The sequence below is a fragment of the Oncorhynchus masou genome, chromosome 3 (genome assembly GCF_036934945.1).
Source record: "Oncorhynchus masou masou isolate Uvic2021 chromosome 3, UVic_Omas_1.1, whole genome shotgun sequence".
Lineage (NCBI taxonomy): Eukaryota > Metazoa > Chordata > Actinopteri > Salmoniformes > Salmonidae > Oncorhynchus > Oncorhynchus masou.
Genome location: NC_088214.1, coordinates 15,868,149 through 15,890,901, shown reverse-complemented (window position 1 = coordinate 15,890,901; position 22,753 = coordinate 15,868,149). Strand labels below are relative to the sequence as shown.

General features: G+C 42.6%; 1 protein-coding gene across 1 annotated transcript in view; it reads right to left on the bottom strand.

Moving 5' to 3' along the window:
* Nucleotides 1–421: 421 nt before the first annotated feature.
* The window catches only part of LOC135511001 (ephrin type-A receptor 4-like), a 59,530-nt gene continuing 37,198 nt past the window's right edge, over nucleotides 422–22,753 (bottom strand). Inside the window, exons 6-18 of the mRNA XM_064932425.1 lie at nucleotides 22,089–22,535; nucleotides 12,508–12,632; nucleotides 11,549–11,708; nucleotides 11,294–11,405; nucleotides 5,361–5,419; nucleotides 5,122–5,235; nucleotides 4,736–4,921; nucleotides 4,529–4,590; nucleotides 4,233–4,442; nucleotides 3,887–4,063; nucleotides 3,565–3,755; nucleotides 3,281–3,439; nucleotides 422–2,545 (exon numbers count right to left, since the gene is read on the bottom strand). Of these exons, the coding sequence (XP_064788497.1) occupies nucleotides 2,416–2,545; nucleotides 3,281–3,439; nucleotides 3,565–3,755; nucleotides 3,887–4,063; nucleotides 4,233–4,442; nucleotides 4,529–4,590; nucleotides 4,736–4,921; nucleotides 5,122–5,235; nucleotides 5,361–5,419; nucleotides 11,294–11,405; nucleotides 11,549–11,708; nucleotides 12,508–12,632; nucleotides 22,089–22,535 (2,132 nt within the window). The 3' untranslated portion in view covers nucleotides 422–2,415. The remainder of the gene's footprint in view (nucleotides 2,546–3,280; nucleotides 3,440–3,564; nucleotides 3,756–3,886; nucleotides 4,064–4,232; nucleotides 4,443–4,528; nucleotides 4,591–4,735; nucleotides 4,922–5,121; nucleotides 5,236–5,360; nucleotides 5,420–11,293; nucleotides 11,406–11,548; nucleotides 11,709–12,507; nucleotides 12,633–22,088; nucleotides 22,536–22,753) is intronic.

Here is a 22,753-nt window from a genome sequence, read left to right as displayed (position 1 = left end):
GCAAGATTTTTATTTCATCCAAAATCAAATGAACAAATATCCCAGATTTGAATGTGAAATTGAGGTTTGGTATTGTGCAAGCAGTTGCTCAAGTGACACATATCCCTGAGTACACCATGTTCTGTACTGCTATGTATGTAGTCCCCTGTCCTTAATATATTCTGTCCATGTGTAGTTCTCTCCTGTTGTGTGTGTGTGTGTGTGTTTAGCAGATGGCACGCTCCACACCACTGAACGTTTTAACAGAACGCCTCCCAGCACCCTTCACTTGAATCCACCTGGCTTTGCTGCCGCTGGCCAGAACACACTAGTGAACACTCTTCACTTCGTTACATACACACAAACACACACTTCCCAGTCACACACACTCTGCCGCATCTGTGTCAAAAATAAGTTATGACAGAAGCAGACCATCTCAATTTGGACATTTATTACAATGCAATATGTCAGTCAGTCATTTTCCATATTCCTATTTTACAATTTACAACCCAGATAATTAGAAGATTATAAATAGAATGAAATGCTTCATGTACCTGAATTCATTTTCAAACAATTACATTTACAAAGACATAGAATACCTACAGTATATGCTAATCGTTGACTAGATAAAACCATTGTTAGTGTGTTCATCCTCAATAAAAAAGGCATTGAGAGCTTGGCACAATAAATTCTATCACATAACACTCTCCTCCATCTTCCTGTCTTTGCATATCCAAAACTGGTCCTCAAAGACAAGCACACACACACACACACACACACACACACACACACACACACACACACACACACACACACACACACACACACACACACACACACAAGCACACACACACACACACACACACACACACACACACACACACACACACACACACACACACACACACAGCGTGATGCTTCAGAACTACACTTCCTCAGCTTGTCCTTTAAGTTTCTGTTGACTTTCAGACATCCTTCAAATGTTTCAGATAGAGCCCAAAGCTCTACAACAGCTACAACATCTCTCCTCTACCAGCTGAAAATCTGACAACATTCTGTCACGGTTCAGATATGATAAACAGCACATTTGCACAATGACAATATATAGACTATCGTAGTCATATGAAATGCCTTAGGCCATACTTGGTGGACATTCAACTCCTGGTTTATTCATTGAACTCTGCTTCACTATAGACTTACAAGTCCTTGTTGATGAATGGATGTAGCACTTATTAGTACTTGTCAACAAAGTTCAATGGATGGACTACTCCTTAGTGGGTATGGGAGGGAGTCCTTGTATTGTATTAGAGATTAATGAGTAGTGTGGTCCTGAAATGCATATGTGGCAAATTGGAGACATATATTCTGTTTGTGTAGTGGAGATCAAAAACAAAAGTTTATCTGAACAGAAAACATTGGCACCACTCTGAACTAGGGCTGGGCAATATATCAAATGCCTGTATCGCAAAATCAAGTTATCTTTTTTGATAACCTTCTTATATCCTCTTGTTCTCATGTTGTCTTTTTGGTCTTGTCTCCTTCACGCCCTCTGTGCTGTGTGCACCTTCCCATTTACACCAGAGATCTGTATGTAATGACGAGATGCTCATGTCTCTGCCCTAACAACGAGAGGCGATAACAATTCAGTTGTTCTGCCTTGTAAGCTAGCAAATAAATCAAATTTGGCAAAATTTGAAATATAAAGATTACTCACTAGGACGTGGACTGGTGCTTGAGAGATTGTTTATAATCTTCTGTAATGCCTTCTACAAGAAGTTAGTCATTATTAGTGAATGTGCATTATGCATGCTTCTGGTTATTACATTTGTAACAAAATTAGCATTTTCATAGACAGACTTGAAAGCCATATCAGTGATTATTGCAAAAAAAGGTTAAACTATTTTTATAAAATAATACAATAATTAGTGAAATGTAGTGTATTTTACCTTTATACAACAACGCTTATTTAGAGAAAACCTTTTAAAAATTGATATACGTGAAAAAAGGCCATATCGCCCAGCCGAACTCTAAACAAACTACAGAAACGTTTCGCACATGTCTTAAAAGTCAGGATGACTGTGACAAACATTGTCGTGTCATAAAGTCACCAATAAAATAAAATAATGAAGAGCAGTTACATTTTTTTTTTTACACAGACACGTATGTACAAAAAGTAAACAGAACAAGAGACGGAAGGTTCCGTTGGTTCCACTGAAACAAACAGCTTCTTCAGCCTCAGGTCAATCCTCAGGGCATAGTTCAAAGGTTATATGGTTTATAAAAGTGCCTCTTTTCTCTCCTCCGTTCATATTTTCTGTTGTAGGGTTTGTTTGTTGACGTTATTCCTTATGGAAATCTCAATCTAAAGTGCATGGATGACGGAAATGGAATTCATTAAAACAAAAGTCTGTTTCTGTTTTATATCCATTCACTGGCTCAGACGGGAACCATACTGTCCTGCATCTCTTCCTGTATTTGTTGCATGTGGGACAGCAATACCTGCTGCACACTGGCAAGGATCTGGTCCTGGTGTGATGGTGTGACGATTCCTATACTGGCCATGTCCCTGTAAACATAGTACAACACACAATTAGGCATGTTGGGAGTTGAAAAGAGCATGCTCACGGACACACAAAATGAGAAAGAGAACAGGAGAGACAGAGAGACTATTGAGAAAGGACGCCGTAGGCAGACCTGGCTCTCAAGAGAAGACAGGCTATGTGCACAGTGCCCACAAAAGGAGGTGGAAACTGAGCTGAACTTCCTAACCTCCTGCCAAATGTATCTCCATATTAGAGACACATATTTCCCTCAAATTACACAGATCCACAAAGAATTCGAAAACAAACCCAATTTTGATAAACTCCCACATCTACTGGGTGAAATGCCACAGTGTGCCATCACAGCAGCATTATGTGTAACCTGTTGCCACAAGAAAAGGGCAACCAGTGAAGAATGAACACCATTGTAAATACAACCCATATTTATGTTTATTTATTTTCCCTTTTGTACTTTATCCAGTCGCACATTGTCACAACACTGTATGTATACACAATATGACATTTGTAATGTCTTTATTCTTTTGGAACTTCTGTGAGTGTAATGTTTACTGTTTATTTTTATTGTTTATTTCACTTTTGTATATTATCTACTTCACTTGCTTTGGCAATGTTAACATATGTTTCCCATGCCAATAAAGCCCCTTGAATTGAGAGAGAGGGAGAGAGAGAGACAGAGAGATAGAGGGAGAGAGACAGGGAGAGAGACAGGTGACGAGAGAGATAGAAAGAAACCGACTTACTGCTGTGTGAGGGTTAGCAGGCTGTCAGGACTGGTGTATCCAGCAGCAGTGAGGGTGTCTCTGTACATCTCCATCCCTATAGCCTGGAGCCAGTATTCTACTGACCACACCGACACAAACTCTGGACCTCCTACAGGCTCCAACAGAGTGGGAACAGGCCTGCACAGAGACAAAGAAAGAATGAGTTATAGTGAGTCCATGTCATGAAAAAACATTGAAAGGGCCTGCAATGAAAGACATGGTTTCCTGTGTGTGTGTGTGTGTGTGTGTGTGTGTGTGTGTACCTCTCCCCTCCTGTCCTCCTCAGTGTGGTGGTTGGGTTGCGGATGAGTTTATCCAGAATGTTGAGGATCTGTGTGAAACTGGGTCTGTGTATTCTGTCTCTCTGCCAGCAGTCTAACATCAGTTGGTGCAGACAAACTGGACAGTCCATAGGTGGGGGCAGACGGTAACCCTCATCTATCGCTTTTATCACCTAGAGAGAGGGGGAGAAAGGGATCGAGTGGGTAAGAAAGCATGTTTAACTAACTTTGTCTAACTGTTCAACTTAGTTTCTGTCTCACATTCAGGCGAATGTCCTGTTTTTGAGTTTTAACACACACTTACATCCTGGTTACTCATGTCCCAATATGGCCGTTCTCCATATGACATCACCTCCCACATGACCACGCCGTAGCTCCATGTGTCAGAGGCTGGAGTGAACTTCCTGTAGGCGATGGCCTCTGGAGCAGTCCATCTGATGGGGATCTTCCCCCCTGGAGAGTGGTACGTCCCAGGCACCTCCTGTAACACATTAAAGAAAATTAGGATCCACAGGTGCTAAGGACCCACATTTAAAAGATGAGTGATCTAACAGTCATTGAAACCTTATCTTGCATAATAAATCATTACTCCAGACAAGTAATATGCATGTTTAGGTTCTATGTTCTTTCCTGTGTTTCTGTGTTCTTACCTGTGTGATGTATGCTGCCTCAGGGTCGTCCTCCAGTACTCGTGACAGGCCGAAGTCAGACACCTTACACACCAGGTTGCTGTTGACCAAGATGTTGCGTGCGGCCAGGTCTCGGTGGACGTAGCTCATGTCAGACAGGTACTTCATGCCCGACACGATGCCACGCAGCATGCCCACCAGCTGGATCACTGTGAACTGACCGTCGTGTTTCTAATGGAGAAAGACAATATAGACATTAGAATAGAGTTTACAGTGTGAACACAGAGATACATACTCTCTCTCATTCTCCTTCTTACCCTGAGGAAGGTGTTGAGGGATCCATTCTCCATGTACTCTGTGATGATCATCACTGGTTTACCTGAAGAGGAGAAAAACAAACAGCGATTAAGCCAGGATGGAGTTCCACAAAGATCAGTTTTGGGTTCCCTGCTTTTACTTTATAAATGAAGAAAGAACCTGTAAATCTCTGCTTAGATTGGTCAAAGTAGCTGTCAATCACTCACATCGTGTGACCACACCCTCCAGTCTGATGATGTTTGGGTGGTCGAACTGTCCCATGATGCTGGCCTCAGAGAGGAAGTCCCGCCTCTGTTTGTCAGCGTATCCTGCCTTCAGACTCTTTATGGCCACGTAGATCTCCCTCTTCCCCTGGAGCCGCAGACGGCCACTACACACCTCCCCAAACTCACCTACAATGCACATAGATAGACACAATATCAATAACTACACACCTCCCCAAACTCACCCACAACACAGACACACCCACACCCACACCCACACCCACACACACACACACACACACACACACACACACACACACACACACACACACACACACACACACACACACTGATGATTTATTGTCCGTATGTGTGTCAGGCTCCCTTACCGATGCCAATTACTTTCTCTATGTGTATGTTGGAGGCGTCAATCTCTTTGGCAAACTCATGGACAGCCTGGTCCGGGTCCTCATAGGTGAAGGGGTCCACGTATATCCTCACACCTTCAGATGGAGAGGGAAGGGAAGGAGGGGGAAGGGAGATGGTTTGAGAAAATAAATTGGAAGGGATGGAGGGATGCCCACATGAGTATGTGCTCGGCCATGTTTGTTTGTGTGTGGGGTCTTACCTGGGTTTAAATGTTTCTCCTCCTCTAAGTCCTGCTTAGCTTTGCTGTATTGTCCCCTCCTGAAATAACAGAGGTAGAGAATGAAGTAGTGAAGGGAACAGAACACAGCTTGCTAACAGGTAGAAGACGGACAGGGGGGTGGAGGGAGAATAGTGACTTAACAGGATGGAGGGAGAATAGTAATTTAGGAAGAAGGAGAGGGGGATGGAAGGAGAAAATGAGTTGTGTGTGCAGGTGTGTGTGTGTGTGTGTGCGCGCGTGACACCTTAGTCCTGAGAGCCACTCTCAGTATAAAGCAACCTCAAGGGAGAGGTTGTGTGTGTGTGTGGGGAGGCAAGGGGGAGTTGATACAGGGGCTGTGTTTTTGTGGACACTAATGATAAAATCAGGGACAAGGGGATTACCAGGTGAGCAATCAGGCCTTTAGGAAACACCGTCTCTTTTAGGACAAATCAAATCAAATGTTATTTGTCAGATGCGCCGAATACAACATCTGTAGACCTTACAGTGATATTCTTACTTACAAGCCCTTAACCAACAATGCAGTTTTAAGAAGAAGTGTTAAGAAACTATTTACTAAAATTAACTGAAAAAAAAATAAAAAATAAATAAATAATAATTAAGGAGCAACAATAAAATAAATGTAGCGAGGCTATATACAGGGGATACCAGTACAGAGTCAATGTGGAGGCTATATACAGGGGATACCAGTACAGAGTCAATGTGGAGGCTATATACAGGGGATACCAGTACAGAGTCAATGTGAGGCTATATAGGGGATACCAGTACAGAGTCAATGTGGAGGCATTCAAGTACAGAGTTTGGGGCACCGGTTAGTCGAGGTAATTAGAAATCAAAAGTTTCACTTAGAAATCTCATTGTTTTTGAAAGAACAGCAAATGTTTTGTCCATTAAAATAACATCAAATTGATCAGAAATACAGTGTAGACATTGTTAATGTTGTAAATAACTTTTGTAGCTGGAAACAGCTGATTTTTTTATGGAATATCTACATAGGTGTACAGAAGCCCATTATCAGCAACCATCACTCCTGTGTTCCAATGGCACGCTGTGTTAGCTAATCCAAGTGTATCATTTTAAAAGGCTAATTGATCATTAGAAAACACTTTTGCAATTATGTTAGCACAGCTGAAAACTGTTGTTCTGATTAAAGAAGCAATAAAACTGGCCTTTTTTAGACTAGTTGAGTATCTGGAGCATCAGCATTTGTGGGTTCGATTAAAGGCTCATAATGGCCAGAAAAAAATAAACTCTTCTGAAACTCATCAGTCTATTCTTGTTCTGAGAAATGAAGGCTATTCCATGCGAGAAACTGCCAAGAAACTGAAGATCTCGTACAACGCTTTGTACTACTCCTTTCACAGAACAGCACACACTGGCTCTAACCAGAATAGAAAGAGGAGTGGGAGGCGCCGGTGCACAACTGAGCAAGAGGACAAGTACATCAGAGTATCTAGTTTGAGAAACAGACACCTCACAAGTACTCAACTGGCAGCTTCATTAAATAGAGACGGGTGCTTTGCAGGTACTATGTCAACAGTGAAGAGGTGACTCCGGGATGCTGGCCTTCCAATCAGAGTTGCAATGAAAAAGCCATCTCAGACCGGCCAATAAAAATAAAAGATTAAGATGGGCAAAAGAACAGACACTGGACAGAGGAAGATTGGAAAAAAAGTGTTATGGACAGACAAATCTAAGTTTGAGGTGTTCGGATCACAAAGCATGCTGGAGGCAATGTGATGGTCTGGGGGTGCTTTGGTGGTGGTAAAGTGGGAGATTTGTACAGGGTAAAAGGGATCTTGAAGAAGGAAGGCTATAACGCCATTTTGCAACGCCAAGCCATACCCTGTGGATGGCGCTTAATTGGAGGCAATTTCCTCCTACAACAGGACAATGACCCAAAGCACAGCTCCAAACTCTGCAAGAACTATTAGGGAAGAAGCAGTCAGCTGGCATTCTGTCTATAATGGAGTGGCCAGCACAGTCACCGGATCTCAACCCCATTGAGCTGTTGTGGGAGCAGCTTCACCGTATGGTACGTAAGAAGTGCTCATCAAGCCAAACCAGCTTGTGGGAGGTTCTTCAGGAAGCACAGGGTGAAATCTCTTCAGATTACCTCAACAAATTGACAACTAGAATGCCCAAGGCTGTAATTGCTGCAAATTAAGGATTATTTGACAAAAGCAAAGTTTGAAGGACACAATTATTATTTCAATTAAAAATAATTATTTATAACATTGTTCAATGTCTTATATTTCCTATTCATTTTGTAACTCATTTCATGTATGTTTTCATGGAAAACGACATTTCGAAGTGACCCCAAGCTTTTAAACGGTAGTGTACATGTAGGTAGAGGTAAAGTGACTATGCATGGGTAATAAACAGAGAGTAGCAGCAGAGTAAAAATGGGGGTGGAGGTCAATGCAAATAGTCTGGGTAGCCATTTGATTAGCTGTTCAGGAGTCTTATGGCTTGGGGGTAGAAGCTGTTAAGAAGCCTTTTGAACCTAGACTTAGTACTCCTGTACCGCTTGCCGTGCGGTAGTAGAGAGAACAATCTATGACTGGGGTGGCTGGAGTCGCTGGAAATGTCTTGAGCTCGGCCCTCCTCTGACACTGCCTGGTATAGAGGTCCTGGATGGCAGGAACCTTGGCCCCAGTGATGTACTGGGTCGAACACACTGCCCTCTGTAGTGCCTTACAGTCGGAGGGCAAGCAGTTGCCATGCCAGGTGGTGATGCAACCAGTCAGGATGCTCTTGATGGTGCAGCTGTAGAACTTTTTAAGGATCTGAGGACCCATAACAAATCTTTCCAGTCTCCTGATGGGGAATAGGTTGTGTCGTGCCCTCTTTATGACTGTCTTGGTGTTTGGACCATGAAAGTTTGTTGGTGATGTGGACACCAAGGAACTTAAAGCTCTGAATCTGCTCCACTACAGCTCCGTCGATGAGAATGGAGGCGTGTTCGGTCCTCCTTTTCCTGTAGTCCACAATCATCTCCTTTGTCTTGATCACATTGAGGGAGAAGTTGTTATCCTGGCACAACACTGCCAGGTCTCTGACCTCCTCCTTATAGGCTGTCTCATCGCTGTTGGTGATCAGACCTACCACTGTTGTGTTGTCGGTCAACTTAACAATGGTGTTGGTGTTGTGCTTGGCCATGCAGTCATGGGTAAACAGGGAGTACAGGAGGGTACTGAGCAAGCACCCGAGGGGCTCTCGTGCTGAGGATCAGTGTGGCAGAGGTGTTGTTGCCTACCCCTACTACCTGGGGGCGGCCCATCAGGAAGTCTAGGATCCAGTTGCAGAGGGAGGTGTTAAGTCCCAGGGTCCTTAGCTTAGTGATGAGCTTTGAGGTCACTATGGTGTTGAACGCTGAGCTATAGTCAATTCTCACGTGGGTGTTCCTTTTGTCCAGGTGGGAAAGGGCAGTGTGGAGTGCCATATAGATTGCATCATCTGTGGATTTTTTGGAGTGGTATGCAAATTGTAGTGGGTCTAGGGTTTCAGGGATAATGGTGTTGATGTGAGACATGACCAGCCTTTCAAATCACTTCATGGCTACAGACATGAGTTCTATTGGTTGGTAGTCATTTAGGCAGGTTTGTGTTCTTGGGCACAGGTACTATGATGGTCTGCTTGAAACATGTTGGTATTATAGACTCGGTCAGAGACAGGTTGAAAATGTCAGTGAAGACACTTGCCAGTTGGTCAGCACCTGCTCGGAGTACATGTCCTGGTAATCTGTCTGGCCCTGCGGCCTTGTGAATGTTAACCTGGTTTACTCACATTGGCTACGGAGAGTCACCCGGAACAGATGATGCTCTCATGCATGCTTCAGTGTTGCTTGACTCGAAGAGAGTATAGAAGTTACTTAGCTCATCTGGTAGGCTCGTGTCACTAGGCACAAGGCTGTGCTTCCCTTTGTAGTCTGTTAGAGCTTGCAAGCCCTGCCACATCCAAAAAGCATCAGAGCCGGTGTAGTACGATTCAATCTTAGTCCTGTATTGATGTTTTGCCTGTTTGATGGTTCGTCAGAGGGCATAGCAGGATTTCTTTTAAGCGTCTATGTTAGAGTCCCGCTCCTTGAAAGCGGAAGCTTTACCCTTCAGCTCAGTGCGGATGTTCCCTGTAATACATGACTTCTGTTTTCTGTATGTACGTACGGTCACTGTGGGGACGATGTCATCGATGCACTTATTGATGAAGCCAGTGACTGATGTGATATACTCCTCAATGCCATTTGAAGAATCCTGGAACATATTCCAGTCTGTCCTAGTAAAACAGTCCTGTAGCTTAGCATCCTTGTTATCCGACCACTTCCTTATTGAGCGACTCACTGGTACTTCCTGCTTTAGTTCGGGAGGATAGAGTTATAGTCAGATTTGCCAAATTGAGGGCGAGGGAGAGCTTTGTACGCGTCTCTGTGTGTGGAATAAATGTGGTCTAGAGTTTTTTCCCCCCTGGTTGCACATTTAACATGCTGGTAGAAATGAGGTACCTCTGGCCTGCTCGCCTCCCTACCACTGGCCTGCTCGCCTCCCTACCACTGAGGAAGTACAGTTCCCGCTCAGCCCAGTCAAAACTGTTTGCTGCACTGGCCCCCCAATGGTGGAACAAACTCCCTCACGACGCCAGGACAGCGGAGTCAATCACCACCTTCCGGAGACACCTGAAACCCCACCTCTTCAAGGAATACCTAGGATAGGATAAAGTAATCCTTCTCACCCCCCCTTAAATGATTTAGATGCACTATTGTAAAGTGGCTGTTCCACTGATGTCAGAAGGTGAATTCACCAATTTGTAAGTCGCTCTGGATAAGAGCGTCTGCTAAATGACTTAAATGTAAATGTAGGTAAAATAAAAAAATCTTCCATGCATTAAAGTCACCGGCCACTAGGAGCGCCGCCTCGATGAGCATTTTCTTGTTTGCTTATTGCCTTATACAGCTCGTTGAGTGCCTTCTTAGTGCCAGCATCGGTTTGTGGTGATAGACAGCTACAAAAAATATAGATGGGAACTCTTGGTAAATAGTGTGGTCTACAGCTTATCATGAGAAACTCTACCCCAGGTGAGCCAAACCTTGAGACTTCCTTCGTGCACCAGGAGAGGTCCTACCGCATTATGAAGACGGCATCCCGTAGTGCTGATATCACATAACGCGGTAGGACCTCAGCTGGTGCACAAAATCTAATATTAAGGAAGTCTCAAGGTTTGGCTCACCTGAGGTAGAGTTTCTCATGATAAGCTGTAGACCACACGATTTACCAAGAGTTCTCATCTATATTTTTTTGTAGACATAGACTGCCACCCCGTGTCTTACCGGATGCAGCTGTTCTATCTTCCCGATGGACCAAAAACCAAGCTAGCTGTATGTTATCCATTTCATCGTTCAGCCACGACTCAGTGAAACACAAGATATTACAGTGTTTAACGTCCCGTTGGTAGGATAATCTTGATCGGGGCTCATCCATTTTGTTACCCAATGATTGCACGTTGGCTAATAGGACTGATGGTAGAGGGGGATTACTCACTAGCCGTACTTACACCCCGACCTTCGTCACCGATATCTCTGTCTCTTCTTTATGCGAATGACGGGGATTTGGGCCTTGTCGGGTGTGAAGTAAATCCTTTGCGTCCGACTCGTTAAATGAAAAAATCTTCATCCGTACGAGGTGAGTAATCGCTGTCCTGATATCCAGAAGCTCTTTTCGGTCATAAGAGACGGTGGCAGAAACATTATGTACAAAATAAGTTACAAAAAAACCACACACAATAACACAATTGGTTAGGAGCCCGTAACATGGCAGCCATCTCCTCCTGGTGCGATCATACACACGGTCTCCTTTTGGACATACTGCCTCCTTTAGGACACACTATGTATGTTTCCCTGTGGCTGTGTGTGTGTGTACCTGTGGCTGATGATGAAGACTGTGGTAGAGATGAGCAGTAGAACCACACCCCCACTGATTGACAGTAGGAGAAGGGTGGAGTTAGCGGCATTACCAATCAGAGGCAAGGGATCTGACAGAGGGAGGAGACAACAGGTCACAAACCAGGACATTTTCATTCAAAAACAGGTACATATTTGATCAATATCCCTAGCTCTATAAAAATAGACAAATAGAATATCATATAATATGAAATAATAGAACATAGTGTTGTACCTGAGTTGGTGGAAAACTCAAAGGGGGCGCTGAACTCTCCGTATCCGGCGGCCGTGCGAGCTCGCACTTGAAATACGTACACAGTGAGTGGGTTTAGCCCAGTGATATCAGCACTACGGGATGCCGTCTTCATAATGCGGTAGGACCTCTCCTTCTGATTCTGATTGGATAGGAGAGGAGGTGAGGGGCGTGTTAACGTCCACTATATGAAGCGTTCCAATATATAAAATACAACCCATTATAATTGGCAAGCAAAAAGAAAATGGGTAAAAGATGTGAACATGATTCTAAAATGTAACTTGAAGTTGCAGAACAATATTTTCTGTGGGTCTGGAGGGAAATTCCTCTCCCTATGGCCTACAATCACAAAACCATTCAAGCAATGAAACACACAAAAACATTGCCACACAGTCACAAATCCCTCCCACAGCTTGCCCATCTCTTATCTACATTGCCTCAAGCTCTCTCTTTTTCTCTCCCAACATATTTTATCTCGTATCCTCTCCCTCCATTTCTGCAGGTTAGCGTTTTGTGTAATTTATCTTGTTCTGGAGGCAGCTCTGCAATGGTCACTAGCTGGCACAGCCAAAGTCACAACATTTTAACCCTAACCACATTGCTAACCCTAAAGCCTAACCCTAAACTGAAATTAAGAACAAAAACTATATTTTTGTTTTCATGAATTTTTACACCCAGTTCTGCCTCCAGGACAAGACTCATGACAATAAATTTCAACCTGCTACATTTCTCCCTCTATCCTTTTCTGTGTCAAACACAAGGAAAGCTTTGAAGATAGTTTATTGGTTATTTTATAGGTCTATTGATTCTTTTATAGGTCGATTGATAACAGTTGAAGCAGTTGAAAACTTATACACTCACAGATACGCATAACACACAGTTACAATAGGTTTCCATAGGATATCTGATTTCTGAACCGCGGTTCCCACGAGACACCTTACCTTCTCGTAGTACTTGACCTCGTATTCAAGGATGACCCCGTTGGGCCGGTCGGGCTGTTGCCATGCCAACGACACATCGTGCCTGGTGACATCACTGGCCTGGATGGATGTGACTGGGGAGGGAGCTGTGCGTGAGGGTGAGAGAGGAGAGAAAGAGGGGTACACAAGTTGAAGAATGAACACTTCATAACAACCGCCTGCTTAACCCGGAATCCAGCCGCACCAATGTGTCGGAGGAAAAACTGTTCAACCGCCTGCAGGCACCGGGCCCTCCACAAGGAGTCGCTAGAGCGCGATGAGCCAAGTAAAGCCACCTCCCGGGCCAAACCCGGACAATGCTGGGCCAATTATGTGCTGCCCTATGGGACTACTGATCACGGCCGGTTGTGATGCAGCCTGTGATCAAACCTAGGTCTGTAGCAAAGCCTCGAGCACTGCGATGTAGTGCCTTAGACCGCTGCATCACTCGGGAGGCCCATGGCTTCTACATTCTATTGAACGGTCTTGAATTAATGCACAACAACCATTTTTCTATGCATAACAAGTATTATTGTGGTAATCACTCTGGCAAACTGACCTTCAGGAGAAGAGAGTTATGTCACTGGTCTATGTGACTCTCTGGATTTATGATACTGACTCACTAAAGACAGATTTTTTTTATTTCAGAGTGTATGAGTATTGACCGACTCTGGTTAGTTCCCATACTACTCATTTATTTGATTTGATTCATTTGACCTTTATTTAACTAGGCAAGTCAGTTAAGAACAAATTCTTATTTTCTTATAGCACCCAGTAGGTGACAATATATTACACAAGAAGACAGCACACTTCCATCAGGCAGTTAAAGTAGGTGTGTCTACCGCTATCTGTGACTCAAAGACAATATATTACACAAGAAGACAGCACACTTCCATCAGGCAGTTAAAGTAGGTGTGTCTACCGCTATCTGTGACTCAAAGACAATATATTACACAAGAAGACAGCACACTTCCATCAGGCAGTTAAAGTAGGTGTGTCTACTGCTATCTGTGACTCAAAGACAATATATTACACAAGAAGACAGCACACTTCCATCAGGCAGTTAAAGTAGGTGTGTCTACCGCTATCTGTGACTCAAAGACAATATATTACACAAGAAGACAGCACACTTCCATCAGGCAGTTAAAGTAGGTGTGTCTACCGCTATCTGTGACTCAAAGACAATATATTACACAAGAAGACAGCACACTTCCATCAGGCAGTTAAAGTAGGTGTGTCTACCGCTATCTGTGACTCAAAGACAATATATTACACAAGAAGACAGCACACTTCCATCAGGCAGTTAAAGTAGGTGTGTCTACCGCTATCTGTGACTCAAAGACAATATATTACACAAGAAGACAGCACACTTCCATCAGGCAGTTAAAGTAGGTGTGTCTACCGCTATCTGTGACTCAAACACAATATATTACACAAGAAGACAGCACACTTCCATCAGGCAGTTAAAGTAGGTGTGTCTACCGCTATCTGTGACTCAAAGACAATATATTACACAAGAAGACAGCACACTTCCATCAGGCAGTTAAAGTAGGTGTGTCTACCGCTATCTGTGACTCAAAGACAATATATTACACAAGAAGACAGCACACTTCCATCAGGCAGTTAAAGTAGGTGTGTCTACTGCTATCTGTGACTCAAAGACAATATATTACACAAGAAGACAGCACACTTCCATCAGGCAGTTAAAGTAGGTGTGTCTACCGCTATCTGTGACTCAAAGACAATATATTACACAAGAAGACAGCACACTTCCATCAGGCAGTTAAAGTAGGTGTGTCTACCGCTATCTGTGACTCAAAGACAATATATTACACAAGAAGACAGCACACTTCCATCAGGCAGTTAAAGTAGGTGTGTCTACTGCTATCTGTGACTCAAAGACAATATATTACACAAGAAGACAGCACACTTCCATCAGGCAGTTAAAGTAGGTGTGTCTACCGCTATCTGTGACTCAAAGACAATATATTACACAAGAAGACAGCACACTTCCATCAGGCAGTTAAAGTAGGTGTGTCTACCGCTATCTGTGAGTCAAACACAATATATTACACAAGAAGACAGCACACTTCCATCAGGCAGTTAAAGTAGGTGTGTCTACTGCTATCTGTGACTCAAAGACAATATATTACACAAGAAGACAGCACACTTCCATCAGGCAGTTAAAGTAGGTGTGTTTACTGCTATCTTTGACTCAAACACAATATATTACACAAGAAGACAGCACACTTCCATCAGGCAGTTAAAGTAGGTGTGTCTAGCTATCTGTGACTCAAAGACAATATATTACACAAGAAGACAGCACACTTCCATCAGGCAGTTAAAGTAGGTGTGTCTACTGCTATCTGTGACTCAAAGACAATATATTACACAAGAAGACAGCACACTTCCATCAGGCAGTTAAAGTAGGTGTGTCTAGACTATCTGTGACTCAAAGACAATATATTACACAAGAAGACAGCACACTTCCATCAGGCAGTTAAAGTAGGGTGTCTATGCTATCTGTGACTCAAAGACAATATATTACACAAGAAGACAGCACACTTCCATCAGGCAGTTAAAGTAGGTGTGTCATTGCCTATCTGTGACTCAAAGACAATATATTACACAAGAAGACAGCACACTTCCATCAGGCAGTTAAAGTATGTGTCTACCGCTATCTGTGACTCAAAGACAATATATTACACAAGAAGACAGCACACTTCCATCAGGCAGTTAAAGTAGGTGTGTCTACCGCTATCTGTGACTCAAACACAATATATTACACAAGAAGACAGCACACTTCCATCAGGCAGTTAAAGTAGGTGTGTCTACCGCTATCTGTGACTCAAAGACAATATATTACACAAGAAGACAGCACACTTCCATCAGGCAGTTAAAGTAGGTGTGTCTATTTTTATCTGTGACTCAAAGACAATATATTACACAAGAAGACAGCACACTTCCATCAGGCAGTTAAAGTAGGTGTGTCTTTTTTATCTGTGACTCAAAGACAATATATTACACAAGAAGACAGCACACTTCCATCAGGCAGTTAAAGTAGGTGTGTCTACTGCTATCTGTGACTCAAAGACAATATATTACACAAGAAGACAGCACACTTCCATCAGGCAGTTAAAGTAGGTGTGTCTACCGCTATCTGTGACTCAAAGACAATATATTACACAAGAAGACAGCACACTTCCATCAGGCAGTTAAAGTAGGTGTGTCTACCGCTATCTGTGACTCAAACACAATATATTACACAAGAAGACAGCACACTTCCATCAGGCAGTTAAAGTAGGTGTGTCTACTGCTATCTGTGACTCAAAGACAATATATTACACAAGAAGACAGCACACTTCCATCAGGCAGTTAAAGTAGGTGTGTCTACTGCTATCTGTGACTCAAACACAATATATTACACAAGAAGACAGCACACTTCAATCAGGCAGTTAAAGTAGGTGTGTCTACCGCTATCTGTGACTCAAAGACAATATATTACACAAGAAGACAGCACACTTCCATCAGGCAGTTAAAGTAGGTGTGTCTACTGCTATCTGTGACTCAAACACAATATATTACACAAGAAGACAGCACACTTCCATCAGGCAGTTAAAGTAGGTGTGTCTACCGCTATCTGTGACTCAAAGACAATATATTACACAAGAAGACAGCACACTTCCATCAGGCAGTTAAAGTAGGTGTGTCTACTGCTATCTGTGACTCAAAGACAATATATTACACAAGAAGACAGCACACTTCCATCAGGCAGTTAAAGTAGGTGTGTCTACTGCTATCTGTGACTCAAAGACAATATATTACACAAGAAGACAGCACACTTCCATCAGGCAGTTAAAGTAGGTGTGTCTACTGCTATCTGTGACTCAAAGACAATATATTACACAAGAAGACAGCACACTTCCATCAGGCAGTTAAAGTAGGTGTGTCTACCGCTATCTGTGACTCAAAGACAATATATTACACAAGAAGACAGCACACTTCCATCAGGCAGTTAAAGTAGGTGTGTCTACCGCTATCTGTGACTCAAAGACAATATATTACACAAGAAGACAGCACACTTCCATCAGGCAGTTAAAGTAGGTGTGTCTACCGCTATCTGTGACTCAAAGACAATATATTACACAAGAAGACAGCACACTTCCATCAGGCAGTTAAAGTAGGTGTGTCTACCGCTATCTGTGACTCAAAGACAATATATTACACAAGAAGACAGCACACTTCCATCAGGCAGTTAAAGTAGGTGTGTCTACCGCTATCTGTGACTCAAAGACAATATATTACACTAGAAGACAGCACACTTCCATCAGGCAGTTAAAGTAGGTGTGTCTACTGCTATCTGTGACTCAAAGACAATATATTACACAAGAAGACAGCACACTTCCATCAGGCAGTTAAAGTAGGTGTGTCTACCGCTATCTGTGACTCAAAGACAATATATTACACAAGAAGACAGCACACTTCCATCAGGCAGTTAAAGTAGGTGTGTCTACCGCTATCTGTGACTCAAACACAATATATTACACAAGAAGACAGCACACTTCCATCAGGCAGTTAAAGTAGGTGTGTCTACCGCTATCTGTGACTCAAAGACAATATATTACACAAGAAGACAGCACACTTCCATCAGGCAGTTAAAGTAGGTGTGTCTACCGCTATCTGTGACTCAAAGACAATATATTACACAAGAAGACAGCACACTTCCATCAGGCAGTTAAAGTAGGTGTGTCTACCGCTATCTGTGACTCAAAGACAATATATTACACAAGAAGACAGCACACTTCCATCAGGCAGTTAAAGTAGGTGTGTCTACTGCTATCTGTGACTCAAAGACAATATATTACACAAGAAGACAGCACACTTCCATCAGGCAGTTAAAGTAGGTGTGTCTACCGCTATCTGTGACTCAAAGACAATATATTACACAAGAAGACAGCACACTTCCATCAGGCAGTTAAAGTAGGTGTGTCTACCGCTATCTGTGACTCAAACACAATATATTACACAAGAAGACAGCACACTTCCATCAGGCAGTTAAAGTAGGTGTGTCTACTGCTATCTGTGACTCAAAGACAATATATTACACAAGAAGACAGCACACTTCCATCAGGCAGTTAAAGTAGGTGTGTCTACTGCTATCTGTGACTCAAACACAATATATTACACAAGAAGACAGCACACTTCCATCAGGCAGTTAAAGTAGGTGTGTCTACCGCTATCTGTGACTCAAAGACAATATATTACACAAGAAGACAGCACACTTCCATCAGGCAGTTAAAGTAGGTGTGTCTACTGCTATCTGTGACTCAAAGACAATATATTACACAAGAAGACAGCACACTTCCATCAGGCAGTTAAAGTAGGTGTGTCTACCGCTATCTGTGACTCAAAGACAATATATTACACAAGAAGACAGCACACTTCCATCAGGCAGTTAAAGTAGGTGTGTCTACTGCTATCTGTGACTCAAAGACAATATATTACACAAGAAGACAGCACACTTCCATCAGGCAGTTAAAGTAGGTGTGTCTACTGCTATCTGTGACTCAAAGACAATATATTACACAAGAAGACAGCACACTTCCATCAGGCAGTTTAAGTAGGTGTGTCTACTGCTATCTGTGACTCAAAGACAATATATTACACAAGAAGACAGCACACTTCCATCAGGCAGTTAAAGTAGGTGTGTCTACCGCTATCTGTGACTCAAAGACAATATATTACACAAGAAGACAGCACACTTCCATCAGGCAGTTAAAGTAGGTGTGTCTACCGCTATCTGTGACTCAAAGACAATATATTACACAAGAAGACAGCACACTTCCATCAGGCAGTTAAAGTAGGTGTGTCTACCGCTATCTGTGACTCAAAGACAATATATTACACAAGAAGACAGCACACTTCCATCAGGCAGTTAAAGTAGGTGTGTCTACCGCTATCTGTGACTCAAAGACAATATATTACACAAGAAGACAGCACACTTCCATCAGGCAGTTAAAGTAGGTGTGTCTACCGCTATCTGTGACTCAAAGACAATATATTACACTAGAAGACAGCACACTTCCATCAGGCAGTTAAAGTAGGTGTGTCTACTGCTATCTGTGACTCAAAGACAATATATTACACAAGAAGACAGCACACTTCCATCAGGCAGTTAAAGTAGGTGTGTCTACCGCTATCTGTGACTCAAAGACAATATATTACACAAAAAATACTAGATGAAATGTCAGAATAATACTAGAGAGAATGATTTATTTCAGCTTTTATTTCTTTCATTACATTCCCAGTGGGTCAGAAGTTTACATACACTCAATTAGTATTTGGTAGTATTGCCTTTAAATTCTTCAACTTGGGTCAAACATTTCAGGTAGCCTTCCACAAGCTTTCCACAACAAGTTGGGTGAATTTTGGCCCATTCCTCCTCACAGAGCTGGTGTAACTGAGTCAGGTTTATAGACCTTGCTCGCACACTCTTTCTCAGTTCTGTCCACATATTTTCTATGGGACTGAGGTCAGGGCTTTATGATGGACACTCCAATACCTTGACTTTGTTCTCCTTAAGTAATTTTGCCACAACTTTGGAAGTATACTTGGAGTCATTGCCATTTGGAAGACCCATTTGCGAGCAAGATTTAACTTCCTGACTAATATCTTGAGATGTTGCTTCAATACATCCACATAATTTCCCTTCCTCATGAAGCCATCTATTTTGTGAAGTGCACCAGTCCCTCCTGCAGCAAAGCAGCCCCACAACATGATGCTGCCACCCCCGTGCTTCACATTTGGGATGGTGTTCTTCGTCTTGCAAGCATCCCCCTTTTTCCTCCAAACATAACGATGGTCATTATGGCCGCACAGTTCTATTTTTATTTCATCAGACCAGAGGACATTTCTCTAAAAAGTACGATCTTTATCCCCATCTGCAGCTACAAACCATAGTCTGGCTTTTTTATGTATGTTTTGGAGCAGTGGCTTGTCCTTGCTGAGCAGCCTTTCAGGTTATGTCGATATAGGACTCGTTTTACTGTGGATATAGATACTTTTTTACTGGTTTCCTCCAGCATCTTCACAAGATCCTTTGCTGTTGTTCTGGGATTGATTTGCACTTCTCGCACCAAAGTACGTTCATCTCTAGGAGAGAGAGAACACGTCACCTTCCTAAGCTGTATAATAGCTGCGTGGTTCCATGGTGTTTATACTTGCACACTATTGTTTGTACAGATGAACGTGGTACCTTCAGGCATTTGGAAATTGCTTCCAAGGATGAACCAGACTTGTGGAGGTCTACAATTTTTTTTCTGCGTTCTTGGCTGATTTATTTTAATTTTCCCATGATGTCAAGCAAAGAGGCACTGAGTTTGAAAGTAGGCATTGAAACACATTCACAGGTACACCTCCAATTGACTCAAATAATGTCAATTAGCCTATCAGAAGCATCTAAAGCCATGACATCATTTTCTGGATTTTTCCAAGCTGTTTAAAGGCACAGTCAACATAGTGTATGTAAACTGCTGACGCACTGGAATTGTGATACAGTGAATTATAAGTGAAATAATCTGTCTGTAAACAATTGTTGGAAAAATGACTTGTGTCATGCACAACTTGCCGACTTGCCAAAACTATAGTTTGTTAACAAGAAATATGTGGAGTGGTTGAAAAGCAAGTTTTAATGACTCCAACCTAAGTGTATGTAAGCGTCTGACTTCAACTTTATATATCATTAGGCTGTATGTGTATCGGCTCTCATTGGTAGAAGGAAGACTGGACCAAAGCGCAGCGTGGAAAGTGTTCATGATACTTTATTCAAAAACACTCAAACAAAAATAACAAACGCGAAAATGAAAGTGCACAGTTCTGTTAGGTACAGACACTAAACAGAAAACAAGAGCCCACAAAACCCAAAAGGAAAATGACAACTTATATGTGATCCCCAATCAGAGACAACGATAGACAGCTGCCTCTGATTGGGAACCACACACGGCCAAAAACAAAAAAAAACAGAAAACAGCCTTTTCCACCCGAGTCACACCCTGACCTCACCAAACAGAAAAATAAGGATCTCTAAGGTCAGGGCGTGACAGTATGTATTTTTAGATATAGGCCTATTATAAATGTGTATTATTCTCGCATCACCAGCTTTATTGCAAAAAGACAGACAAATGCACACAACTTTAAGCTATATATTCAATTGAGGTAATGAACTGCCTATTCATCCGCACAGCAATTAATAAAACAGTACCATGTTTGCAAAACAAGTTTTTCTGAGCTTATGTCAATATTACACAGGTAAGCTAACGGTTGCAGAAATCAGGAATGCAGACAGGCTCTATAGACCTCTATATATGAATGTCTGTGTCCAACACACCACCTGGGGTTATGTTGGGCATCTACTGACCAAAAAATATTTCTCAATGACACGTATTGCTAAATCAAAAGGTTTAAGGAAATACAGGCAGGCACTACATTAGTACATGACAAAACAGCTCGCTGAATCAAGCATGATGGTCTTGTAAGTATAATAGCAAAGCTTGTTATCATATGATTAAAAAAGCTTGAAAAGGTAGTGGAATGGGATTAGTGTGATGTGGGAAGAATCCAATACTTTACCTTGTGTGTGGTACAAATCACATTATTGTGGGAGCACCTCATCTAAGAGTATGAACTGTTTGAGAAGGTTTGAATTCTAAGCAACCTGCCTCCACACAGTTTGAAGTACAATACCAACTTAGCTTCTTTAGTAGGTCAAAGCTGTGTGCTGGAAAACCTTGGTGGAGCATTGGTGAAGTAGGCATTCTGGTGCTCATGTGAATTTCCTTCATTTCGGCTTCAGACAAATGCCTACTTCTCACTTAAAACTTTGTTTTTCGTTTTTAATAGCCTATAAGGGTTAATTATGGCTGCATTGGTCAGAATCTGTAACCATATCAGTGTTGCCAGCGACGGCATATGAGGAGATAGCCTTGTCCAACTAACCCTACTATCTGAACGTGAACATATTGGAAGTTAGAGGCCTAATATTCATTATTTGATAGGGAAAAAAAGACTTATGTGACTAAAAAAGCTGTGACTAAAACGAGACAAATTGTCCAGTGTTTTAGTCGACTGATAATAAGTAAAACTAACAAAGGATGCATCCTCTTTCTATCTCTCACACTGTTTACTGAGTTTGTAGCAGAAATAAAGTATTCTTCACTCAGCATTTTCACACACACACACACACACACACACACACACACACACACACACACACACACACACACACACACACACAAAGAGGCGCAATAGACAAGTATTGCGTTACCGAGGCATCTAAACATCAACCTAAACCAGTTACATGACGACTCCACTGTGGTATTATGTTTATGTCACTGAGACAAGTCACTCCTTGAGAGAGGGGACAAACACTAAATCCAATTAAACCAACCCGCTTCAGAAACTCTCAAACAGACATGGAATAAACACAGTCCTGCTTGGCCCCTTAAAACACACATACACTCTCCCTCCACTTACTTCTAAACTCTCTCTCACACACACAAACTCACCGGCCTGGTTGGTGGTGAGAGTGACAGACACACTCTCTCTTGCACCTGCAGTGTGGCCTTGGGAAACTCCGTTGCGGGCGCCAATTGTGAAGGTGTAGCGTGTGTGTGCCTGCAGCTCGCTCACACACACTCTGGTGGCCCCCAGGCCGCTCTGCTGGGGGGAGAAGAGGACGTCTGGGCCGCAGGGTAGGCAGAGCTGGGTCCCAAGAGGCCCGTCAGGACCCCCAAGGCTACCAGCCTCTCCAAGTTCACTCCCAGACAAACTGCCAATCTGAGTTTGATTCCCGGTTTGACTCCCAGGGTAACTCTCAGGACCGATGCAGAGCAGGCAGTCCACATTGTATCTGATGTCAGTTCTCCCTCCAAGCCTGAGTGGGGCGCTCCACTCTAGAACCACTGATGTCTCGTTGACCTCTGAGATCAGCTGCTGTGGAGCAGAGGGGGGTTCTGGGATAAATAGGACAGGTAGGTTGAGTTAGAAATGATATTTCGGCAATCGTTATATACAGTGCCTTGCAAAAGTATTCACCCCCTTTGGCAGTTTTACTCTTTTGTTGCATTACAACCTGTAACTTAAATGTTTTTTTATTGAAATAGTCCAAATTGGTGAAGTGAAAAAAAATACTTGTTTCTAAAAAATAAAAACGGAAAAGTGGTGTGTGCAT